The 25,026-nt window shown below is 50.1% G+C and overlaps 2 protein-coding genes across 4 annotated transcripts in view; both read right to left on the bottom strand.

The window, feature by feature from the left end:
* Positions 1–5,858, bottom strand: part of UHRF1 (ubiquitin like with PHD and ring finger domains 1) — a 76,629-nt gene extending 70,771 nt beyond the window's left edge. For all 3 annotated transcript variants that reach the window (XM_073324078.2, XM_073324079.2, XM_073324080.2), the window contains exon 1: positions 23–5,858. The gene's annotated coding sequence lies outside the window, so the exon portion shown is untranslated. The remainder of the gene's footprint in view (positions 1–22) is intronic.
* Positions 5,859–5,941: 83 nt separating this feature from the next.
* Positions 5,942–10,099, bottom strand: FEM1A (fem-1 homolog A). The gene has a single exon (XM_073324088.2). The coding sequence runs from the start codon at positions 9,917–9,919 to the stop codon at positions 7,880–7,882; it is 2,040 nt and encodes a 679-aa protein (XP_073180189.1). The 5' UTR covers positions 9,920–10,099; the 3' UTR covers positions 5,942–7,879.
* Positions 10,100–25,026: the final 14,927 nt, after the last annotated feature.

The following is a 25,026-nucleotide window of genomic DNA, read 5'->3' as shown; positions in this document are numbered from 1 at the left end:
TGGGGCACGGTCTGTCTCTTACCATATGTCTGTACAGCACCCAGCGCCACGTGGTCTGGACCTCAGTTGGAGCCCCTTGGTGCTACTGTAATACAAATAATAATGTGGGTGAAGAAGGCTTTCTCCCAGCCCAGTTTCTCTGCTTTGATCTTGCAGTGCTCAAATGGTGACAGTAGAATCATCGCCAGGGCAAGAGTTAGCACAGCATCAAATGAAAGTAACTGCACTGCAGGATGTAGGGGATGGTCTGGGAAGAAGCATGACCTTTCGTGTCTTCTGTAATAGCAAAGGGAACACGGTCAGGCATGGGCGGGCCAGGGCCATTTCTGTCCGGTCCAGGCCCTGCCTGGAAACAGTTTTAAATCAGTGTTGTTACCAGAAAGCGGAGCTAGAACCCAGCCTCCACCCATGCTTGGCCCTGGTAAGTTGTGTTAGTCCATGACAGGGTTTAGGCTAACCCACTTGGGGGGAAAAAAATACCCTGTGCCCACTGCTCCCGCCAACTGTCAGGGAGTCATGTGAATACCACTAGCCCTGGGGGTTGGAGGATGCAGCCCAAGCCAGACCCTCTGTGGATGGACAAAGCACTTTTCCTGGTCCCTCCGCTTTGGTTCCCAAACCCAGGGGCTGCAGAATGCGGGCTAGCACTCCATCCCTGCCCTCACAAGACCCTGAGCATGCCTAGGCTCCGTAAGAGCAGTGTGAGTTAAGGATGCAGTGGGAGGATTTCCATTGGTGGGCCTGTGGGAGTTGGAATCAGACCTTCACCTTAAGGGGGATTTACAATAGCACAGATATAGATACTTTTGAGTAAAATATCCATCACCTCTCTGGTCATTCGTCTCTTGACATTATCTCAAGCTGCAGCCATTCAGCAGGTCTGGCAGTAGGGGGCTCTCTAGTGCCATGAAGCCATCGAGTAATTAGATGGCTCACAACAGGGACAAGGGAGCCAGGGAACAACCCAGAGGCCCTTGCCTCTGTCCATCAAGCCACATGGCAGCACCTTGCCTGTCTTCAGAGGGGTCATGGTTATCCTGCAAAGGGGCACGGATCGAGAGAGCCGCTGAATCCCCGTTCAGATAAAGCTGCAGGGATCAACTATCTGATATGTAAGCAAAGGAACTGCCCTTAACGTGAGAGTCACAGCTCAGGGGGAGAAACATCTCCGTTTGCGGCATCCCGCCAGTTCCTTCTCACTGCATCACGCAGCCCCTTGCACTGTCATAGACACATAGCAGGAGGTGGTGCCTGCTGAGTTAGTCCAAGCCTGTATCAGACTAAGGGTGCATCCACACTTTGGGTTGGAGGTGTAATTTCCAGCTCGGGTAGGTGTAAAATCCCTTCATGAGGTTTCTAAAACAGCTTGTGGCAGGGTCCAGCTGGAAGACAAGCTGGGTTATAGAGCTCTGGGGTTTGGTGCAGTGTTGTTTGAAAACTCTCGGTGGGGCCTGGACAGCGCTGGACGTGGCCCTGGCTTTGATCAAGTGAAGGTGCTAAAAACCAAAGCCTAGCAGCCTGCAGAGGAAGCAGGATGGGCTAGCCGCCCTCACTTCAATCCCACCCAGCCCCACGGGACATATTTGGGCAGCAAACCTATCCCACCGCAGCTACACGTCCACGTTTAGTGCACTAGCTCAATCAGAGCTAGCGCAGGTATGTCCACCCGCCCTGGGAATCACCTCCAGCCCCAAGCCGATACCCCTTAAGAACACGTGGTCTAGTAGTTAAAGCACAGGACTGGGGGGCAGTAGCACTGAGCTCTGTCCAGCACACTGTGAGCTTGGACTAGGCACTTGCCCTCTTTGTTCCTGTCCGTGGAGGTAATTCCCTTCCCCTGAGGGATGGCGTGAGGCTTAGCTCACCTGGGAGCTCCTTGGATGAAAGAGGATGGGTGAGACAGCGAGCGCCAAATCACACACTCCGACCCCCTGCACAACCTGCCCCTCCCAGCCAGACCAGGGCCTGCACCCCACTGCTCCTTTATAACCAACCCCACAGGCTGTGGCTTCCACTGTCAGAACAGCTCAGCTTTTATTTTTAGCTGTGTAGCGGGACTTGGTAGTGGCAAGCGTGACTTGCTTTTTATAGCGCTTGCTCAGGGCTTCCAAAGGGAATGGCAGGAGCCAGGGGCCTGGATCCAAAGAGTTTCCTTCTCAGCATTTCCCCTCCCCTTACATAACCTTCCTTTGCCTAGGCATTGCGTTACCACTCCAGGCACACAGCTGTGGTGCCTGTTCTGATACCCAGGGCCACCTTTTCCTAGGGAATGGAATATGTAATACCTCCCCCCACCATGTTTTACATGACACATTTATGGAGAAGCAGAATGGACTGCTCAGGTGAAGGGGCTGACAACTCAACAACAGAGTGCAGCTGATGTAGTTTGTGCAGATGGGACCCTCTTACTGGGCTCAAATTGTTGGGATGAGGCACATTGGGAGGGGAGGCCTGGCCTATAGAGTTTTGATTGTGTTTTTTTACACTTTAAATGTACCAGGAACGTCAAGTCTTACCCATTTCTGCCATAAGTCTCCGGGCAGGACCAGAGAACTGGGAGAGCAGCTTTCTCAGCTCTCAAGTGAAAGACAGAGGAGGAACAGAACCTTTTACAAGACGCTTTTTCCTTCCCAACACTTTTGGCTTTGAAGCCAATGGGCGTTATTGTCAAGCAAGACCCCCAGCATTTTAACCAGAATGACTCAAAATCCCTTTGCCCTGTCAACCGCTCAGCTTTCACTTGGTACCAATGAGATCCTCATGTCCCTAGCTCTTCAGCCAACCAAAGACAGAGCCAGGAAAAACAGGGCAGAGAAAGGGTAAAAATTACAAATAGGTGACTTTTGAGAATGGAATTTAGGTGCCTAACAACCACAGGTGCTTTTGACATTTATTTCCAAGTCCTGAATTTCTGGTGTAAAAACCAAGCATTTGTTTTTTAAACGCACACATACAACCCACCTGTCAGGAAAGCAAAAAGAGACTAAAGTCCCATTTTTGTCTTTTACAGTTCACTTTTAACACCTTTTGCCTGAGACTCCCACACTAAAGTCACGCACTCTCCCTTTGGGGTGGCAGATTTCCTTAACTAGGGAGCATACAGGCTGGTTGTGGAGGGCAGTCAGGACAGAGCTGCGTGTGTGTATATTTCAATGCACATTTTTAAGGGGAGGTACGTGTTATGTTTTAAGACCCTCATTAAAATTTACCTACAAAACTCTCAACTATGCCATGCTAGGACACTGCTTATCACCAGGCTCTAACAGTCTGTTACCTTGTACTCCTCTAGTCTGTTCTATCTACATGTTTTCCTAGCTTATCCAGCTCTTTGTTGTGTGTTTGTACAGTGCTTAAGTCAAGGGACCCCACTCTCCTTGAGGCACTACCTCCATACATATAACAAACAATGACTATGGGGTCTGTATGCTTGTGGCCAAGCTACAGAACTGATCCTGCAAATGCTCTTTGTGCAAATAACCATGCTCACAGGAGTGGTCTCACTGGATTCAGTGGGACTCGTGCCACAAGCAAAGGAGAGGGGAGACGGATTGCTGAGGAGAGAGAGGAAAGGATTTTACTGTGTGAAGGGATTAGGAGTCAGGAAGAATTCTGCTGTGTGTTCCTCTCTCCCAACCCCCCCCAGGAAGAGAGAGGACTTTGCTGGGACATTTACAGTCTCACCCAGGCTTGTCTAAGCTCTAGCAGGGCTAGTTTTAAACAGGGGGTTTTCTCCATCATTTTGGCACCTGAGCAGTCTGTGTCATATCTCTCTAGTGCGATATACAGTATAATTCCAGTGATCCAAATGCCCTTTATCGAAAAATCCAACTTGACTGAATCCATGGTGCACCCCCTCCTCCCCCGTTAATTAACAGCACTTCCATTTCTCTGCACACCAGCTTCCCTGAAAGTTTCAGCTGTCCCCCAGGCCTGTTGAGTGTGCAGTAACAGGAAACCCCAATGTGAGCTGTGCCCTGTGACCGCCCAAGAGGAAGCGTATAACACTATCTCTGACACCCCCAAGGCTTTCCACACAGGTCCTGTCTTCACCAGAGATATTTTTGAGCATTTGTGACCCTCTAAGTGCTCCTGCTATGCCCTGTGAGCCAGGGAAACACTGATGCTATCCCTATCTTTAAACTCCAGGCTCTGCCCTTTGTAAACACTGATCATATAACATGAGCATGGGATGATCCAGGGAGCCTAAAAGATCTCCATAGAAGGGCACTAGCAATTGGCCCCAGCAAAGCCTCAGGTGAATCTTTCCCTCTTTGCATTTCTACAGAGACCCGCACAGTAGCCATTTATTGGTCCGGGGAGCTGAGTGTGGGAATCAGAGCTGGCATTTAAAAAATAAAGTGAGAACCAAAAAGAAAGAGAAATCTGTGAAGGGAGAATTTGCAGGATCATTTCAGGAGAGCGACATAAGCCAGGGTTCATGACTGTCCTCGTAAAAAATCTCTACCCTCCGCCCCAGCTAATCATCCAGTTAGTAACACAGTCCCTAAACATTTCACGGCGCCAGGCAACTACCTGTTCTACCTTGCACAGCAGTCAGCCCAGCCAACACCTACAGTAAATAATGGCTGTTATGTGGTAATTATACTTCAATTCACACAGTGATTTCACTTACCCAGTAATTACCATTAACATGTAATTGTAAGGTGCAAAATAAATATGGCCTTTCTGCCATGTGAAGCTTCCCCTTTCATGAGGCTCCAATCAATGGCCAGATTCCACAGTTACCTGATCACATGGTCACAGCTTCAGATTTCTTACTGCCCTTTAACGGCTCTCTTTATTACTAGCCTCATGACTGCTCTGGGTACAAGAGGGGAACTAATCAAAGGATGTCCTGAAGGGGCCCATGGCAGTTATAATGTCCCAGTATGAATGGGGCCCTTTCAAAAACAAAAACACATACCACATCCAAGATTTCTAAGTGGCTATTAATTTGGATATCCAACCTGAGACACCTTAAAGCAGCCTGTCTTTCAGAATGCACCGAGCACCTGCCCTATGAAAGTCAGGGCACCTTTAAGGTCACTTAAGTTGGCCATCCAGCAACCGAAGCATCCAAGATCTGTAGGCACTTAGGACAATCTTCCCAGAGCCTATATTTTTAAAATCAGCACCCATAGCTCCACTGACACAGATGGAGTTACACTGATTTACAGCACCTGAGGATCTGACCCAAAAGCTGTGACTGACGAACTCCATAAACTCAGGGTGCAGGGACAGTCAGCTAGTTTAGGCCTGAAGTTTACAACTTATTGAAATACACTTAAGAAGTTTTACAGAATCTCCCAACAGCGAATGTTTTCATTCATTTTAAATGCTGATTAAAATAATGCATTTGCATTTAAACCTTCCCCTGCAATTTTTCCATCCCAATGACAACAGCATGGTGCTAATGCAGGAAAGCCAGAAAGTGAGCCTCACTAGAAACAGAAGGGAAACTATTTTCAGTGACAAAACAGAGAAATGTAGGTAGATGGGTAAACAGACAATGTAGGCAGCTAATCTGTTTTTTTGCTAAATTAAGATCCCTAAATCCAGCAACACACGATGATAGCATGGCCCACTGCGCTCTTGTGGAGATCCACTGACTTCATGGAGGATAGGCCCAACAATGGCTATTAGCCAGGATGGTGTCCCTAGCCTCTGTTTGCCAGAAGCTAGGAATGGGCAACAGGGGATGGATCACTTGATTACCTGTTCTGTTCATTCCCTCTGGGGCACCTGGCATTGGCCACTGTTGAAAGACAGGACATTGGGCTAGATGGACCTTTGGTCTGACCCAGTATGGCCATTCTTATGAGCAATTCCTCCCATTTATTGCTCAAAGAATTTCACTCTCTCCTCCTCTGCCCCCCGACCCCAATGAAACTGAGATCCTAAAAACACAGTCCTAGCATCAAAGAATTCCAAGGCATTTGCATTCCATCAGCATTTGTTTTGTTTTATTATTTAAAGTTAGGAGCACTCATCAGCTCACAAAGTGAAGTCATTTGTGCAGTTTAATCCGTATCAGCCACAAGGAGGAAAACATTGTACCTAAATTAACCCTGCACTTTACACCTTGATAAGAGTTAAACCTTCTTGCCTCATAAATAAAACATTTAATAGTTAACACTGCAAAACTAAATGGCAGCTCTACAATATCCTTACCGGGCAGAGAACACTGGATTATTGAGGTTTATGGTTCAGCTGGCCTGTAAATACTAGTAGAGCAGCTTCGTTAGATCACAGTGCATGGGCATTTATCAAGAGTTCTGCTCTCCTGAAAGCTCAGAGGGGCAGCTGTTTCACCTACAGCTATGCATTTCGCTCCAACTGCTAAAGCAGTCATTCCTGCTGAGACAAAATAAAATGCAGGGACTGCATCATGTTTGCCAGCACCAATTGCTCAACACAAAGCAGGGCTCTGCTGAGGTGGACAAATATCTGCCCTGAGGCAATGGGTAACAAACTTCTGTCCAGGTCCTAATTAAACAAAACCAGCTCACCCCAAGAGTAGCCAGATGAAGTCAGATTTTTATTTCAAACTTTAAACTAGCACCATACTTAGTATAGCTGCAGAAAGAACCAAAAGCCAAAAACAGCAAGAGTCAGTGGCCCTTTCAAAGGAGGTTCGCAGAACAGGACACTTCAAAGCCCAGTGGATCAGTGCCATTCAACTTTAAAAATAAAAAAAATTATCCTTCATTAACATTCCTTGTCTGCTCTTTCCTCCAACCCTGGGTCACCCCACACTGCAACAAATGCTCACCTGCTTTAAAGAAACCTCCAAGCTCTGTCCACCCTGCAAACATTCTCTGATCCTGGAATGGCTTGAAAGAGGGGATCTCAAGCACCAGCTTAAGTAACATGGTTTTGGCCTGCAGACCATTCTAGATGGGCCAACCCCCACTGAGTCCATGAAGAGCTAAGTCTACGTAGGCACAGGGGCTGGCCCCTGCAAAACTGGTAAGATCGAGGCTCTTGCCAGCCACAAAGCCATATTGATTAAAAAAAAAAAAAAAAATCAGAAGTCCCCTCCTTCATATAAGCCAGTGTTTGCTGACAAAACCATGTTATTAAGGTTGGCCTTGAAATGGAAGTACAGGATTGGAGAAACCTTGCAGAGCGACCAGGGCCTGGCTCTGGCAGGGAAAAAGAAAACCCAGCTTTGCAAACAGCAGTCAAAAATCTCACAATTTTGCACCACTTGTTACATGGGTATTTTTCTTGGGGAGGGGGAGAGGGGGGGTAATCACCACCCCCAGCTGGGAAGTTGTGCAAATGGTAACTAGCCCTGCTGGGCACTAGCCACCCAGCTTTTAGGCTTATGTGCCAAATGTGGGAAGGAAAAAGGGACTAGATTAAATTGAAGATGTGGATATTTTATTCCTTTGCTTGCATTACTATTGGTTCAGTCCTTTGGGGTGGGGTGCACAGAAGAGGTGCACATATGCGAATTTGTAGCAACCCTAAAGCATAATGACCGAATTAATTCAGCACTTATGGGAAGGGGACAGGTGGAAGGATACAGGGGAATCTCCTGCAAAATCTCCCAATTGCCTTCTCCCTTGAGGATGAGATGGTTAGCGAAGGGGAAAGGCAGCAGCTGCAGCCTCCTCTTGGTTCGGTTCAGTGAAGGCTTCAGGCACCTGGGGATGAAGAGGAAGCAAGACAGCCACAGTGACAAGCTCTTGAGTTTCCTTCCCCTATAGGATAAGCTCAGTGATGGGAAAGAACAATAGCTACAGCCTGTCTCAATGCAACGAAGGCTTCCAGCACCCAGGGAGAGGATCTGCCCCCAGACCTTGGATTTCCCTCCCTCTTAGGGATGATGAGCGGGTCTGTGGGAAAGGCTGCTGACTTCAGTCCTCCCACCCTAATGAAGTTCAATGAAGGCCTCCAGCTCCTCAGGGATGAAGCCCTTGTAAGGGATCTTGTGCTTGTCCAGGGCACGGGCAGCAAGGCACTGGAGGGTAATGTAGTTAAAGGGCTGCATCATGCTCTTGGTAAGCAGCTTCTCATCCAGCAGCTCGTAAGCTGTCTGCTTGAAGGCGTTGGTGGCGTCCATGTGGGCCCCGGCCTCCATCAGGGCACTCATGATCAGCGGGCAGTTGTTCTGGGCAGCAATGTGCAGCGGGGTGTTGTTGTCATAGTCACGGCTGTCTGGGTCAGCCCCACACTCCAGCAGCAGGTTCACAACATGGAGTGATGGGAACTTGCCCACTGGGTAGCGCCCCACTGTGGTGGTGTCCTTGTCCACTGCCATGTGCAAGGGAGTGAACCCGTTCTTGGCCCTGGGACTGCACTTGAGCAAGCAGTAGATGGTCTGGCGCTTCTGGTGCTCCTGCTCAGGGGTGCATTCCACCTTCTCCAGCAGAAAGACCAGATGGAGGATGATGGCTAGTGCCTTGGTGAACTGTGCAGAGTCAGCCACCGGGTCCTTGTGAAGCAGAAGCGCCCGCTCTACCTCCCGGACCCCTTTGCTCAGCACTCCCATGAGGTCGGAGAAGCCCAGCTGAGTAGCTAAGGTGCCCTTGGAGCGGTCCTGAAGCACATAGGAGAAGAGCTCAGCAAAAGAAAGGAAGCTGCTGGCAGTCATGGGGCTGAGGGGCTCCAGATTGCCTTGCTGCATGTCCAGGGCATACTTCCACAGGTTAATACAGCGTTCAAAGTTGCCCGAGTCAGCATAGACTGCCCCCCGGTAACGGATGTAATACGAGGTGTCTGGATGAGAGGGGCCCAGGATGCGCTCTCGGATCAGAAGTGCCTGCATGCGCATCTCATCCGGGTCAGTGATCAGGGCTTCTAGTTCCTCCAGGGTGCTCACCTCCCGAGAGTAGTCATAAGCCAGCACCAGCTGCCGGGGCTCAGGCTTGCTCAGGTACTGCCCCCCCTGGTGCCGAAGCTCCATGGCTCTTCGCCAGTACTTGAGAGCCCCCAGCAGGTCACGCTTCTTATCCACAAAGGTGGCTCCTAGCAGCTCCAGGGCTTCTACAGCAGCCCCCCGACTGCAGCACTCAAAAGGGCCCTGCTGCTCATCCTGGCTAGTGGCACAGCATCCCTTCCGGCCCTCTTGCTGCCCTTCCTCGGGGCAGCACTGATGCGTTTCCTGGCCACTACCACAACCCCTCTGCTGCCGCCCCCTGGCGGTGCAGACCCCGCCCTCATTCCCCAACATCTCATCCCCCTCCTCGTTTTGCAGCCCTCCTTGGATGAGGTACTCCACGATGTTGGTGTGCCCGGTGACGCTGGCAGCCAGCAGCGGGGTCATGCCGTAACCATCCCGCTCCATGCGGGCCTTGGCGCGGAGCAGCAGCTGCAGGATCTCCAGGCTCCCGGACTCGGCGCAGTCGTGCAGGGCGGTGTTGCCCTTCACGCTGCGGCGGTTGACGTCCGCCCCCTTCTCCAGCAGGTAGCCGGCGATCTCGCGGTGCCCCTTGTAGCAGGAGATCATCAGGCAGGTGTGCCCGTGGCGGTTGGCCACCTCCAGGTCGGCCCCCCGCTCCCCCACCAGGTAGCGCACGATCTCCAGGTGCCCGTCGAAGCAGGCGGCCCGCAGCGGGGTGGAGTTGGTCAGCGTGGTCTGGTTCACCGAGGCCCCCCGCTCCAGCAGGCAGCGCACCACGGCCAGGTGGCCGGCGGCCGAGGCGGCCCACAGCGGCGGCGCCCCCTCGATGGTCTCGCCGTCGAAGCTGACCGAGCCCCCCTCCTCCACCCGGGCGCCGCAGTGGTCCAGCAGGTACTCCACCACCTCCCGGTGCCCGTGGCGGGCGGCGATCAGCAGCGGGGTCCCCCCTCCGCCCGGCCCGGCCGTCAGGGCCTCCAGCTCCTCCCGGCTCCGGCTGCCCAGCACCTTCTGCAGCAGCTTCAGCTTCCCGTCGCGGGCCGCGTTGTAGACGGCCGTGCGCAGGTCCATGGCCACGGCGAGCGGCCCAGGCCCCCCCTGGCCATGGGGCGGCTGCTCCGCCGGGCCCGGGGCAGGGGCGCGAGAGAGGGACGGGGACCGCCCAACGGAGACCCCGGCCTCGGGCGGCGGCGGCGCGGCAACCTTCAGTGCCGCTCCCCCGCCGCCATCTTAGGGTCTTAATACAAAACAAAATGGCGTCCCCGAGCGTCTGAGGGGAGAGCGGGGAATTCTGGGACGCGTAGTTTATCCGGCGCCGCCCTTCCGTGGCCTGCAAGGAGGAGCCAGGCGGCCAGGAGACCGCCTTTCCCAGCAGGCAACGGGAAGGAGCTTCCGCTGTCGGAGCCCGCGGGCGACGCCGGGCGTGTGCGAGGTGGAGTTTGGGAAATGGAGTTCTGCCGTCGCCGCCCTGTCGCCGCCAGTATCGGGGAGCCTGGCCCGCGGGAGACTACATTTCCCAGCAGTGCAATGGGGAACGTCGCCTCTCCGAGAGCCGGCCGGGCCGCTCGTGGGCGTAGGGGGTTCTGGGAAATGTAGTTGTCTAACCTCAGCGTGGCGTGAGCGTCTACAGAGGTCCCAGTTCAGCCCTCCCGCTCCGGGGCGGGTTCCCAGCATTTAGTGCACATGAACACCTGCTGGGGGATAGGTGGTTTGGGTTGCCAACCCTCCAGGATTGTCCTGGAGTCTCCAGGAATTGACGATTAATCTTTAATTAAAGATTATGTCATGTGAGGTAAACCTCCAGGGATTCCTCCAACCAAAGATGGCAACCGCACCCAGCATGCAACGGGCTCTGGTCAGTGGATGTAACAATGCAACCTCCCCGTCTTCCTCCATCACCCATCCACCCCATTCCATAGGCGCTGGTCCTGGGGGGGCTGCCGCATCCCCTGGCTTGAAGGGGTTTCCGTCATATACAGGGTTTATAGTTGGGTTCAGTGGCTCACAGCACCCCTGCACCGTTCCCCCATCCCTCTCCCGCACTATCCATCCAGCATCCACTCTCTACCCATCCCATCCCATCCCACTGTCTCTCCATCCATCTCTCCTCCCAGCTTAGATGTGCCTATAGCACCTATCGCTTTGTGTAGTGACATCAAACAGGACTCTGTGGAAGGAAATGCAGCCACTTCGGGTCAGTCAACTGGTCCCAATGCACATCGGGGTAGAGAAGGCAAATGTTTTCCCAAAGACACGGTGGCTTTCCACGAGCCTTGCAAAAAGTGTTTTGTATCTTCATTCAAAGCAGACAGGACCTTGGCTTTTTGAGATTTCTGCTGTGACTTCATCATAATATGTATAAATTGAATCCGATATCTTTATTTTTAAAAATGTCTTGAACTGGTTAAACTCCAAATACAGTAGTTACAAGGAGCAGCATCACAAAAACACAGCTGTGCCATGCACTGTGCTTTGCACAGCCCTAACTCGGTATATTTTACAAATGTAAATGCAGCAGCTGTAATAGATCTATGACACTTTTTTGTTTTTCAGGAGGGTCCCATGAACTCCTGGCTGGGACAATGTGGTCTAGAGATAATAAACATCAGAATGTGTGTAACAGTAGCCACTGGGACCAGTGTGTGCTGACTCCTGCCACGAGACAAGGAGCATAATCTTTTGTAACCCTGACTTATATTGTGTGACTGGAGTCAGGAATACATAATTCAGCCCTTGGTGAAAGTAGCTACAACTGCACTGACTTCAGCATAGCGGCACCTGCTTGCACCAGGGTTGAATTGGGCACTGCGAGCTTGGCCTCTGAAGATCTTCTCAGTCTCTGGTGAGCAGAGAAGCACATGGGTGACAGCAGAGATCATCCCCAACTTGTATTCTTTGTGCAGAGGCACAATTCCCTGCTTGTAAAGTTCTCTTAGAGTGTTTCATTAATGTTATAAAAGCAGGCTGGCCTTCCTCAACTGAACCATTCATTTCCACGACTTTGTCCTGGCTGCATTGCTGATGAGTGGCAGAATGGATCACAAGTAGGTAACCAGCTGCCACCCCAGTGGACTGGGCGATTAAGGAGATTGGCCAAAGGACGTTTCATCTGCAGAAGTTGAAGTTCAAGGCGTTTAAGTTCAGCCCAGGTGCATAGTGACCTCAGCTCCCTACTCTCTGACGGCCTCTCTGAAGTGAGTTGCTGGGTCTCAGTCCTAATGGGCAAGTGTCCACAACTCAGAAACCACCATCTTAATTGGCTCATTTGAAATCCATGGGAGTTAGATGCTTAAGTACTTTTGAGGATCTGGGTCAAAAATACTGTCAAACCAAATGAGAGCAAAGCAATTAAATTAAATCTCACCCATACATGAGCATCTGCAGGATGCTCATGTATGGGTGAGATTCAGCCCTGCTCAGAGGGCCAGCACAGTTAATGAGACCTATTTTGAGGGCTCAGATGCCTCGTGCTGGGCATCTGCACGGGGTGAATTTTACTCGTTCTGTTTTATTTATAGCTGCCCCCATTAGCCTGATGTTGTTTTGTCTTGTCTGGAATTACCTGGGATTATCCTGCTAACGGGTGTTGCCTTTACAGAGAATATGATTTTAGTTGCTAAGAAACTGCTTTTTGCATAACAAACAGCATTAGCTGGATTTCCACCTCAAGTCAGTGGGGGCAGCAGGTGCTCCACGTCTCTGAGAATCAGGGCTGGGGGGGAGGGGGGTCTGTGCCTTAACTCCCACGTGAGGTGGTGATTGCGCATGTGAGACAGCAGGATTTGTGTGTGGCAGGTGCCAAAGTTCTGAGTGGCTTAGTGCGCAAGAGTACGTGGATGTTTGTAAGTGAGCACGAGTGTCCATGCATCCTTGGCATGGGTTGGCGTGCACCAGTACAGTTCTGGGCTGAACGTGGGTGTGCAGGATACAGTGGCTGTGTAGGGGTGTTTATGTGAGTGTGCCCGTGTCTCTTGTGCACACAGGAGAGAATGCATGTGCCTGTGCACCTGTGTTTGTATATGTCTGAGAACAGTGGGTGTGCATTAGCGTCTGTGTGTGCACGAGTGAATACATGCCGGAAGTCAGTGTGCGCAGGTGTGGGATGGGGTCACTGTATTCCCTTAAGGGTTGGGGAGTCTCCATCTGCGTGCACGTCTGTACGTACACGAGCAGATGTGTGACAGCATGGTCTGTGTGGGCATGCCTGGAGGCGTGTGCATACAAGTGAGAATATTCTGTGTGAACACGTGTCCTTGTGTGTGAGCATCCACACGGGAAAGCTGGGGTACTTAAAAGCCTGGATGAGTTGCAATTTCAAGGTAAAGACATTGGGGGAAGCACATTTCCTCTCCTCCCTGCCTCTTCATGTTGCTATAGTGATCAGATGCACTGACACTTTAATCTGAAGTGTCCATTAATTTATACTCCGTCATAACGCCCTTCCGACGAGAGGCAGGTGGCATCTAGGGGAGCACCCTACAGGCTCCTTCAGGCCCACAACTGGGTACTTACACCAAAGCCTTACTCCAGCTGCTCCATCAAAGGCGTCTGGCACCTTCCATTCATCTTAGGGCAGTCGCAGCCTCTAGAAACATCTGTGCTATGAATAAAGAAATTGGCTTAGTGGCGATGCTGAGAACAAGCGAAGATATAATGAGGGACCAACGCGGGGGGTGCTCCAACTTCTTTCCATCCAAATCCCTCCATGTCCTCACTCCTTGCTCTCAGAAGCTCCTTCCACTGACAGCATCAGAAGTGCAACAACTGCCCAACGCAAGGACAATAAAGTTGCTCCCTGCAGGCATCACATGTGGGAAGCGTGTATAGTCCCTGTCTCCTTTAACTGACTGACTGTAGACAGATGCCATTGAGGGCACCCCCTTGTGGCCCGAGGTGGTCCTGCTTGCACGCTGCCTCAATTTTCTTCTGAGCCCCAAAAGAATTCTCATATACTCAGAGTCTTTAAAACAATATTCCCCTTCCCCTAGGGGAAGGTGGGGTATAATTTATTCAAATTACTCACTTCCCCTTTTATTTTTAAGGTTTCACAGCACACCCCCATGGGGCCTGTGCATTCCCAGTCCATGCCTTCCTAGCCTGTACACTCTTCCCTCAGGGGCAGTCCTGCCTCCCCATCGTGCGGCTCAACCCCTCACATCTAGGGTGCCACAGTTCTGATTCTTGGGACCGTGGCTTTAAGTTCTGGCCTCACTGGACTGTAGCTGAACCCCTCAAAATCAGGGGTTGTTTGCACAGTCTTCCTTCCTGAGGCTGTTTCTCCCCCCTGAGCATCTCCCTATGTGGGGGCTTGGAGCCTCCCATGCCTACTCATCTAATCAGTCTCTTAATCCTTCCCAGGTGGGTCTAATAACCCCAAACACTTGTCTGTGCTTGACTGGGAGAGAGGGGAGCCTTGACCTGCTCACACCTAGATTCCTAGACCTTAAAGGACCATCATGATAATCTAGTCTGACCTCCTGCATGCTGCAGGCTACAGAACTGCACCCACCCACTCCTGTAACCTCTGGCTGAGCTACTGAAGTCTACAGGGCTCCTGGTTCTGGGCCCTTGAAGGAACAGTGATCTGGGGTTTTCCTACATCTTTCCTCTGCCAGACACTGACTCATCCCCAGGACCAACTTCCTCTCTCTAAATGACTGCTGTGAGGCCATCATCCACTTTCCCAGGACCCAGGAACTGGGTGATTATTCCTCTGGCCATAAGAGGCCACTACCTTGTTACACTGACAAAGGGCATTTCTTCCCTCCGGTCATTGGAGATGATTCTGAATGCCGCAGCTCCCACTTCTGCTGGGCTGGAACCCTGCAATGAGGGAAGGGGACAGCCAGTGAATAGCACCTGGCCCAGGAAAGTGTGAGCAAATCTCCTTGGGATAGGCACAGGGAGCCACCTCCGCAGCTTCTGATTCCAGGACCAGCAGCCACGGGTCAAATTTGGCTGTGGTGTAAGCAGGTGCAATGCCTTTGGCTTTCGGAAATGAGCCGCCTCTTTAGCCTAGCTATGGTTCAGGGCAGAGGGCTTTCTTGGTGGGCGTACTTCGTGTTGTGGAGGTCTGTTGTCAATGAACTCTGTACCTCCTGGATAACTTGGACAAGCATCCCTTCTTCAAAGAGATTCGGGACGAATCAGTGCTGACCTTGCCCATGTCTCAGTGGCCAAGGTCACAGGAAGTAACCAGATTTGCTGGATGTGATGGAAAAGCTCCAAGTGTTGGGACTTGGTCCATGAGGAGGAGTCACTGCCCTTACAGAGGAGGGGTACGTGCGCCTGTCCTCCCTTGGAATGTGATCAACTCATATATAGGGCAAACTGCTCTCTTATCTCAGCTGTGTGAGCAGTGCTTCATTTGTAATGAAACAGGTCCTGGGGCTCAAGCAGTTTTTTTACTTTCATACAGAGGTGCCAAGGCTATGAACTGCCAAGCCCAGAGGTCCCAGGGCTCTGCCCTGGCACAAATTAAGCGCCATATGTGGGCTGAAGCTTTACGTACAGTTTGTAACTTCCTAGGACAGGTCTGTTGCCTGATCATCTCATTTCTGCCAGGCTACCAAACAACGTTCAGAAGCAACTTTCGTCCATGGCTGGCAAGGGGCGGATTTGAACCACTGACTTAACAGAAGGCTCTGCGGTCTGAGCTGTCATGCCCCTGGCAGGTAGGATGCTTGCAAAGTGCTGCCTAAGAGATGGTCACTATGGTGCAGATAAAACCCTCTGCAGTGCTCTGCAAATATACCGGGAACTCAAATACCAGAGGGGATGAAGAGAAGGTGAAAATGAGACAGTTCGACAGGGCTGTGTGCCCGGGGGGAGTTAATTTCTCTATATTGCCGTTTCATGTTCCCTTTCAGACAAGCTGAATTACACAGTACCAACTGCGGGAGTGGTTATGCAAGCGCCTTCACTGGAATAAAGACAGTGCTCTGAAAAGCAAATGGAGGGCTGTCCTTGTGGTTAAGGCACTGAAGTGGCACTTAGGAGGTCTGTGTTCAGTTCCCATCTCTGCCATAGAGTCCGTGTGCAATCTTGGGAACTTCACTTAATCCCACTGGGCATCGGTTCCCCACCTGTAAAATGGGGATAATAATCTATGCCTTCTCTATTAAGACTTCCAGCTCTCTGGGGGTACAGCCTATGTCTCACTCTTTGTCTGTAGACAAGACAAAGAGTGTGCTGGGGTCTGGATCCATGGTGGGGCCTCTGGGTGCTACCATAAATAGATAATAAAAGGGGTTGGATGTCTGATTCAGAACCACGGTGACATGGTGCGATCATGGGTCTGGAACCCCTCATTTCCACTCCACTTTCCCCAAAGTGTGGAGGGGTTTGGATCTGGGGTCAAATTTCCAAAAGCTTCTAAATGATTTAGGCGCCTAAGTCCTTTGGCTTTCAGTTAGGCTTGTTAAGTGCCTAAATCACTTTTGAAAAGGGACTCCTATGTCACTTGGGATAAAATTGCCAAACGTGTCCAAGTCTTTGTATTCAGCTGGTTCTAGTGTGAACGGTTGAGGCTGATGACTGGGTCTGGCTGAGAACTTTCCCGCAGTTTGGCTGTGGGGTTGCAGTCAGGTTTCTCTTTAGTTCATAATCTCAGTCTCCAAGCAGCTTTCACGGCCATGGCCAATTTCCAGGAGCCAGTGGAAGCCAGCCTGTTGCTACTAGGCTGTTAAAGGACAACATCCCCTGTGCTTTTAAGCAGCTGAAGAATAAATTTGCTCGACAAAGGGGAGAATTCTAAAAATACCAAGAAATGGCAGTGTGACATTAGCAGGGAGAGTGACCCAATATCCAACTCACCGCAGGGGCTTTTGTCCTATAACTACTTTAATCATTAAGGCTTGCGATGACATTATTCCCTCTGCTTAAATAGGGCACTGAGGCCACAGCTACCTGTGAAGAAGGGTTTTTGATCAGCCAGTGGCAGACAAGGGAGGTGGAGAGGCACGTTGGCTAACGGTAAATGAATGTTATTTCCTTTCCATTAGGCACAAGCCTGGCAATTTTGAACATTAGCGGCTGAATTTTTGCAGACTTAATTTCTCATGACTGGAGTGAGAGTTGCACGCAGCGGGTGGGCACGGGGGAACAGGCCTGTCCTTTGGTGCATCATCACAGGCTGCTGTGTTATGGAGCTGTTGAATTTCTTTGGCACTGGGTTTCCTGGTGTAAACGTTGCTTCAGCTTCCATCTCACTGCCCTTCCAGAACAATAACAGCAATGGGTAAGAAGCCTTCCAGCTGAGGATCAGAGAACCCAACCCTCCACAAACAGGAAGGACCGATTAGTGGGTGGAAGGAAGAATGGTGTTGTGGACAGTGTACCAGACTGAGATGCAAGGAGTCCCTGGTTCAGCTACCATCTTCCTGTGTATCCTTAGGCGAAGCACTCAGTCTACCCTGTGCTGTTATCTGTCTGTAGATACCACTCTTGGGACTGTGGGGATCAATATATTAATGATTGTGAGGTGCTCAGGTACTACAGTGATGGGGGACAGAGACATATTTAGCTAGATAGCAGCATATGTGACATCATTACTGTAAGAGGTGGAAATTGTTATCTTTAGTTTACAGATAGGGAAATAGAAACACAGGCAAAGGGAGAGACTTTCTCTCCAAGGTCACACAGCAAGTCAGTGTCAGAACTGGAAATAGGACCCAGGAGTCCTGAGTTCCAATCTTGTGTTCTAAGGGCTAAAGAATGCTTTCCATTCAGTACCAACCGCAAACAAAGAAACATGGGAACCCCCGACAGCCTGGAGTTATGGACTATGTGGCTGCTGGGAGTGCAGTCTATGTTTGTAACCTTAAAGACAGGGATTAGGAGATCAATGGACTTCTTTTGTCCTTTCATACATGCTGTATCGGTTCCCTATAAAGTCTGCATAGGTATCTATATTTGTAGGGTAACATTTTCAATAGCCCTTAAGTCTCAACAAAAGTCAATGGGACTTAGGCTCCTAAGTCACTTAGGTGCTATTAAAATTCTTACCCTCTATCTTTTAGGTTTTCAAAACCCCAATAAAAATTAAGGGCCAGCGTAATGGGGTCTGCCAGGCCTTCTCTGCCCATGACTGGAGGAGTCAGCATCTGGCATTAGCAAGCAGAGAGAGACCCTATCACAGCCAGAGCTCAGTGTCCAGTCAGGCACCTAGATAAGACCCAGATTTTCCAAAGACTTCAGCACCCAGAAGCTCTTATTGTTCTTAAGGGTTCTAGTCCCAGCTGTGTCACTGACTTGCTATGAGGCCTTGGCCAAATCACTTTGCCTTTCTCCATCTGCAAGTGGGGATGAGGAAACTGCCCTTCCTTTTCCAAATGCTGTGAATGGTAGGGATGGAAGGTGGGAGTGAAATGTTATTAGCAATAACAGGAACAGAACTCCTTAGTGCAGAGAAGTAAATGTACATGGCGCTTTACCAAGATACTCCTGCTATCATTGACAAAACTCCCACTGACTTCCCAGGGAACAGGAGCGGGGTCTTAGAACAACTCACAATGCCTGCCCTGGAGAGTTACAGTCTAAAGCCCAGATCCGCTGAAGCACTTAAACCTAAGGTTAATTTTCAGCATGAGAGTTAACATGGGACTGGGACTGTATGGCGGCGTGTTCTGCTAATGGGTGGTCGGGGTCCGGTCCGTATGGTGGCTAGAGTTTGGGCAGTACAGTGGCGTGTCCTGTCGGTGGGCAGCTGGAGTCCGGGCCGTATGGTGGTTAGATTTGTGCTGTATGGAGACGTGTCCTGTCGGTGGGTGGCTGTGGTCCGTGCTGTTTGGCAGGCTATGATTTGTTGTCACTTTTATAAGTCAGAACAACAAAATCACTAGTCTTCCACACAGAGCCAGACCTTGAGTGTCAGTGCTTCTTCCTTACGCCTTAGGAAAAGCTCTTTAGTTTTTTTGTCTGTCACCTTTCCCCACCTCCTGCAGGCCCTTGCTTGTCATTCTGGGGACAGATCCTGCCCCCCGTGGGCCAATACCCTCTCCACAGTGCTCTCCATGGGTCAGTCCCACATCTCATTGTAACCTGTCCTACGTCAGGGGGTTGTTCACTAAAACTTCCCGCTCCGTTCTCGCAGCAAGGGGCCCACACCCCCTAGGAGGATGCAGATCACATTGTTTCAAGCGCACGGGGGCTCGGCAGGACCTCCTGCTCACGTAGCCCCTCCACCCCCAGCTTCTCCTGGTGGTGCGCTGCTGTGCAAAGCACTGTCAACTTGCCCAGCTCCCGGTTGTGTCCCAGGCTGACCGAAGTGAGTCAATGGAATACGTATTTGGGAACGCTAGAAGGAAGCAGTCACGTAGAGAAGAGAAAAACAAGATAATAGGACCACTGGAGTTTCTTGGCGTCTCCTTGAATCCAGCCTAAGCCTACTGAGTGAGTGAAATTATTGTGGTTTGCTTACTAGTGATGCTCTTTCCTCCCCTTCGTCTTCCCTGGATCTTCTGGGCATGATCATACTTTCTCTCCTGGTTCAGCTTCGCTTCCACCTTCCAGCTCTCTTCTCTTAATGTCTTGCACATCTCTTGGACAGCATATGATGGGGCAGTGACAACTCATAAGGCAAGGCCTACAGCTATTCTGTGCCAATGCTACCCTTGGGGTGAGGCTGAGGCGGACGTACCTGAGCCGTGGAAAGGTCAGGTGGGGGCATCTACCCTGCATCGTTCTTCCCTTCGGTCTGATCTTCAACTGTCCCTGTGTGAACACAGTTAACAAGAGCAGGTTCATATTTTTTGTCATCTCCCCTCATCCAGAAACCCAGGCTGCTCTGGCCTTAGCTTTGCAAAGCCGTGTCTGTTACAAACTCTCCCTGGGGGAGGAGGAAATGTTCTCTCAGTGAAGAGTCAGATTGCTGGTGCTGAGAAAGGTCACGCCCTTAAACAAGCAAACAACCCAGTCACTGAACTCAGTTTTTCCTGGTGGGCTCTCTATGGACTTTTGAGTCTGACTCCAGATGGGCATTTTAATCTGGGAGTTTGTGCTGCTTAGGAGATAAGTCCATTGTACTAGCCCGGGTAGTGCAAGTGTTTGCAATGGCTAGAGCTGATAAAGATATCAGGCGATGCCCAGGTGGTCTTATTTAATAGTGAGAATAGTCCTGCCTGCATTGTCCAGGTGACGGGCTGGAGCTGCTGTCCAGGTGTTACTCGACACCAGGTTGATGTAAGGACCTCACCCGATGCTGGTTATTACCTGGATTTTGCGACTGAAACGACCTTTCTTTGTTTCATATGCTGCTACTGAAGACTGGGAAATAGGCTCAATTCTGCCCTGACATACGCAGGTGACTTCAAAGGGAGTAGCTGGCTAGTGCCTGAGAGACAGACATGAACTAGACAGCAGGGAGTGCATGGCTGAATGCCTATTCTATGGCTAAAAAGGCCAATTTCTCTCAACCGCCTAAAGTCCCTTGGGAGGCGGCAGTCAATGAGCACTACACTAGTGTGAAATGGAGCATTGAGGCAAAGCCAGAGGGCTTCCTTAAGGCCAGAGCGACCACCCACACTCACATCATGTAGCACCTTCCTCTGCAAAATGCTCCATCAATTTCATATCCACTTGTTGTCTTTTGTCTTACACAAAGGGTATGTTTATGGTGCGATCACCGGGTGTGGCTGCAGCTCGGGCAGGCATCCTGAGCTAGCTTTAAGCGTGCCAGCTCGGGCCCCAGGGCAGTGAAGCCCAGGAGCGTGTCCTTCAGTGAGAGCTGTACAAATTCAGCTGCCGTGGCTTCGTTGCTCAGGTACCCAAACTAGCTAGACGAAAGCTAGCTTGGCTGTATCTACGTGAGCTGTAACCACACCCTGCGATGACAGGATAGGCAGGCCCTTAGATTGTGAGCTCTTTGGGGCATCTTTTTGTTCGGTGTTTGTACAGTGCCTAGCACAGTGGGATCCAGGTCCACGACTGGGATTTCCTAGACACTGGAGCAATACAGATAAAAAATAATTATCGTGAAGGAGTAAAGTACTATTCATAGAACATAACGGCCAGACTGGGTCAGACCAAAGGTCCGTCTAGCCCAGTATCCTGTCTTCCGACAGTGGCCAATGCCAGGTGCCCCAGAGGGAATGAACAGAACAGGGAATCACCAAGTGATCCTTTCCCTGTTGTTCATTTCCAGCTTCTGGCAAACAGAGGCTAGGGACACCCTCCCTGCCCATGCTGGCTAATAGCCATTCAGCATAAGATCATCAGAATCTGGCCTTTTTTTTTTTTAAAACACAAATTCCCTTTTAAATCAACGGGTGTTTGACAGAATAAGGACAAAACACACAGCCATGTGTGGGCTAGGCTTGTGCCTAGCTTTCAAGCCAAGTGACTTTAAGAGGGGAAGAGAAAACTCTTTGAAGACGCTCTCAAACTTCAGGGCTGTGCTTTTCAACTGGCTGGGGGTGGCGGGGGGATGGGAAGGGGGCTCCATAATTAAAGCGGGTCAGGAATCTTTTGACCAAAAGTGTTCTTGTTTAAAAAAAAAAAATGCAGATTTGTCAAAACGGAAACTGTTTGTGAAATAGGGTCAGTTTTAAGGCTCTTCCAACTTCAAAAAATGATGGAATTTAAATTGTTTTTTTATCAGGATGCTTTGTTTTGGCATTTTCAAAACAAAAAAATGTCCGGTTTGTCCATTCCAAACTGCCATTGTTTGGAAATTTAGTCTAATTACATTTTAAAAAGTTGAACAAAAGTCAAAAATCAAAACAAAACATTGCAATGGCCCTAAAACAATTTTTTCCCCAGTTCACAAAAAAAAATTGAGATTTCCACCTTGCGCTCTGATTTGGGATGTTTTCAGACTCTTGAAAATATTGGCAAAACTCAGGAAAAACCACCTGAGGCAGGGGAATCCCCCTTCAGGTCAGAGACTGGGAACCAATCAGAAATCCCACTTTAATTTGATCCCCAAAGGAATCAGTGCTGGCCTATCAGGTTGCTAAATTCATGCACATGTTTAGGGGAAAAAAAGGTCAAATTGCAAGCAGTCAGAAGCCAGCTTATTCAGAATTTAATAGGGTGGGGGGAAATCAGAGTGCAGTAAGTAAATACTAATTTGGGAACAATTGCCTCTCTACAGCTGTTGCAAGCAATGGCGCTGGAGTCCACCATAGCTTCCCTTGAAACTTGCCACAGATATAGACAGGATCTAAACTGGGCTGCGAGCACGTTGGAAATGGCCCAGTCAGAGAGAATGGGGATTGAGGTGCTTAGCTGCAAGCGATCATGGAGGAGGCTGGCTTTTCCTGGAGAGATCCCCAGCTGCGCTTCCAGGCTGTAAATTAAACAAACCGTATTTCCTATATAGCAGACCCCGGGGGTGGTGGAACAAACAGCATGGCCTTACTGCTGTTATTTCCTCTGAGTTAACTCTTCCCCCCCCCCCACTTCAGACTGATGGTCTCCACTTCACCTGATCTGTTATTTATTAAAATGATTTAAGGAGAGACGGGGGGGTGGGGGTGGGGGGACATGCTCAGTGCAAATTATATTTTTAGCTGTTGTGCTTCGCCAGTGTGACAGAAAATAAATCTCTCTGGCACCGCGTCTCCGTACGGGAGTTGTCATTAAATGCAATTAAACAGACCCTGCAGGTGGCCTGGGTCAGGCCTGCAGCAGCCCATTCACCGCAGCAATGTTATTATCATCCTGACAGCAAAACACCAGATATTTCCTGAGCTGTTGTAATCAATGAGATTTGCCTGGTTTGGAGCTGGGTGGTGGGGAGCAGGGAGACCGACCTTGTTCAAACCTGCTCTTTAGAGTTACTGATGGAAAAGTCAAAGAGCTGCTCCGCTGCCAGGAGGATGGAGGGACATGGGATCTGGGAGGAGGGGAAGAGAGGGATGTTTGGGGAACAAAAGAAGAGGGAGAAATGGAGGGGGTACAACATCATTTCACAAAGTCTCAGGGAACCTTAAAGCAGAAGGCTGGGCTTGAGGACCAGGCACTGCCCTAGTACTCGGGAGATGAGGGTTTGATTCTGCCACGGACTCCCTGTGTGTCCTCAGGCAAGTACCATAGGGTCAGAGTTTTCACAAAAGCTTAGTTCCCTTTTAGGCACTAAAATAAGCAGCCTGATGTCTGAAGGAACTGCACATTGGATACTGAGATATTTTACAATCTGACCCTTGTTTCCTTCCCACCTCTTTGTCTGTCTCATCTATTTAGCCCAGAAGTCCCCAAAGGGTGGGGTGCACTCCCTTAGAGGGGCACAGCGGGAACTTCAGAAGGGTGCAATGGGTCTGGACCAGCTCCATGGGGGATGGGGAGGGAGCACCACCCAGCCCCTCCCCGCACCAAGCTCTGCTCCAGCCCCACCCCCAGCCACAGGCCCAGCTGCCAGCCCCCACCGCAGCCCGGTTGCGACTCCACTCCTGACTCCATCTCCATCCCTGTAGTCCCAGCCTCGGCCCCCTTACCCCATCTGCACCCCTCCCACAGCTGTGCCCTGCTCCCAGCTCCAGGGGTGTGTAGGGGGGTGCACAGACAGGGGTAAGGGGAGACGCAGCCCTAAGAAGTTTGGGGGCCACTGATGTAACCTATGAACACGTTGAGGCTGGATCTGTCTCTGTGCAGCACCCAGCACAATGGGTCCCTGACTTCAGCTCGGGACTCTGGACACTGTAATTACTACGACTAATAAACTGGAGTGACTCCTGATTTACACCAGTATAAATGAAGAATCAGGATCCAATTCCCCTACTGAAAAAATAATCATACTATAGCAAGCTCTCCACCACTATGGTGTCCATTCACAGACTGATCCTGCAACCATTGAAACCCCCAAAGCTCTCCAGTATCAGACCCTAACTAGCATAGTTACTCGACTGACTCTGGTTCCATGGTGGCCACACTTCTTATTCCCCTTCCCCACCCCCACTGCTAATTGCAAACCCTGGGTCTGCTCTCACACCAACATGAATCCAGAGTGAGTGCACTTTTAGTCAGTGGAGTCATCCTGGGGTGAAAGCCATGTAGGATCAGAATCAGACTCCTAGGGAACAACCGACTGGGCCAGACTCACTTTCATTTACACCACTGTCAATCCAGAGCAACTCCACTTGAATCAATGGAGCGGCTTTTGTTTTTCATGGGTTTAATGGAAAGCAGAAGTTCATTCAATGGGTATTTCAGCCTCTATTCTCCCTTTCAGATCCTTCTCCCTTCTGTGCTCCCTGCTAAGGCCCAGGAGCATTGGAGGGTAGGGAGGCACAGCAGATCTGTGCCCATGTCTCTAGCCCCTGGCTTTCTCCTGTGGTTATGGTGCAGTTTTTAGGGGAAGATATACACCCCACAACTCCCTTCTGGAGCAGCTAAAGGACAGAAATCTGGAAGAGAAAGGGGGAGAAGTCTATGAGAATTAGAGCTGAGTGAATGACAGGATTTTTGGTTCAGGGCCCGAACCAAAAAATCCCCCCCAAATTCTGGTTTGATTTGAACCAAAATGACTTCAAAATTTGTCAACAAATTGAAAAACACAAAAAGGATTTCCTTTTGAATTGACCAACATGAATTGAATTGACTTGATATGAGGGGTGTGTGTTTCATTTCAATGCAGATTTTTGCAGTGTTTTCATCCTGTTTTTTTTTTTAAACCTGGCCAAATATGAAATTGAAACGCCATTTCGAATAAAAAAGTCTACACGAAACATTTTGAGTTTTTAAAAAAAAAGTATTTTCATCCAACACTATTTGCTGAATATCACCCAAATTCAATTAATAGCTCCCCCCCCCATGCATTTTTCAATGAAAAACAATTTGCCAAAAAAAAATATCCCCCAGCTCTAATGGGAATCCTGTTTCCATAGTGGTGATGTCTCTGCCTGCAACTGGGCAGAGACAAATATCCACCCACATTCTTAAAGGACTTTGTTTCAGCTACCCTCAACTCTCTAGCGCTCACCTCCCGTGAACGTACACAGGGCCAAGAGTCCTGGCATGGACGTTGGTGGGGAGCAGGATTCAGAAGCACAGGGGCCAGCATTTGCAGAAAGCAAATGTGACAACATTCACACCGGGCGCACTTGCATGCGCTGACAACCAGGGATCAGGAACAATATCACGTGGCTTAACTCATGGATCCCAGCCAGCTGCCCCTGTAAGAAGGTTGGGTACTCGCAGCAGGCTCTTTGCTATCAAAACCACCGAGACAGAAACATTTG

This window comes from Lepidochelys kempii, chromosome 25, assembly GCF_965140285.1.
Source record: "Lepidochelys kempii isolate rLepKem1 chromosome 25, rLepKem1.hap1, whole genome shotgun sequence".
NCBI lineage: Eukaryota > Metazoa > Chordata > Testudines > Cheloniidae > Lepidochelys > Lepidochelys kempii.
Note: the sequence above shows the minus strand (reverse complement) of the source record. Positions and strands in the feature narration are given on the sequence as shown.

Excerpts from the sequence above, each read along its gene's own strand:
- FEM1A (XM_073324088.2), bottom strand. The coding sequence starts at position 9,919 with ATGGACCTGCGCACGGCCGTCTACAACGCGGCCCGCGACGGGAAGCTG.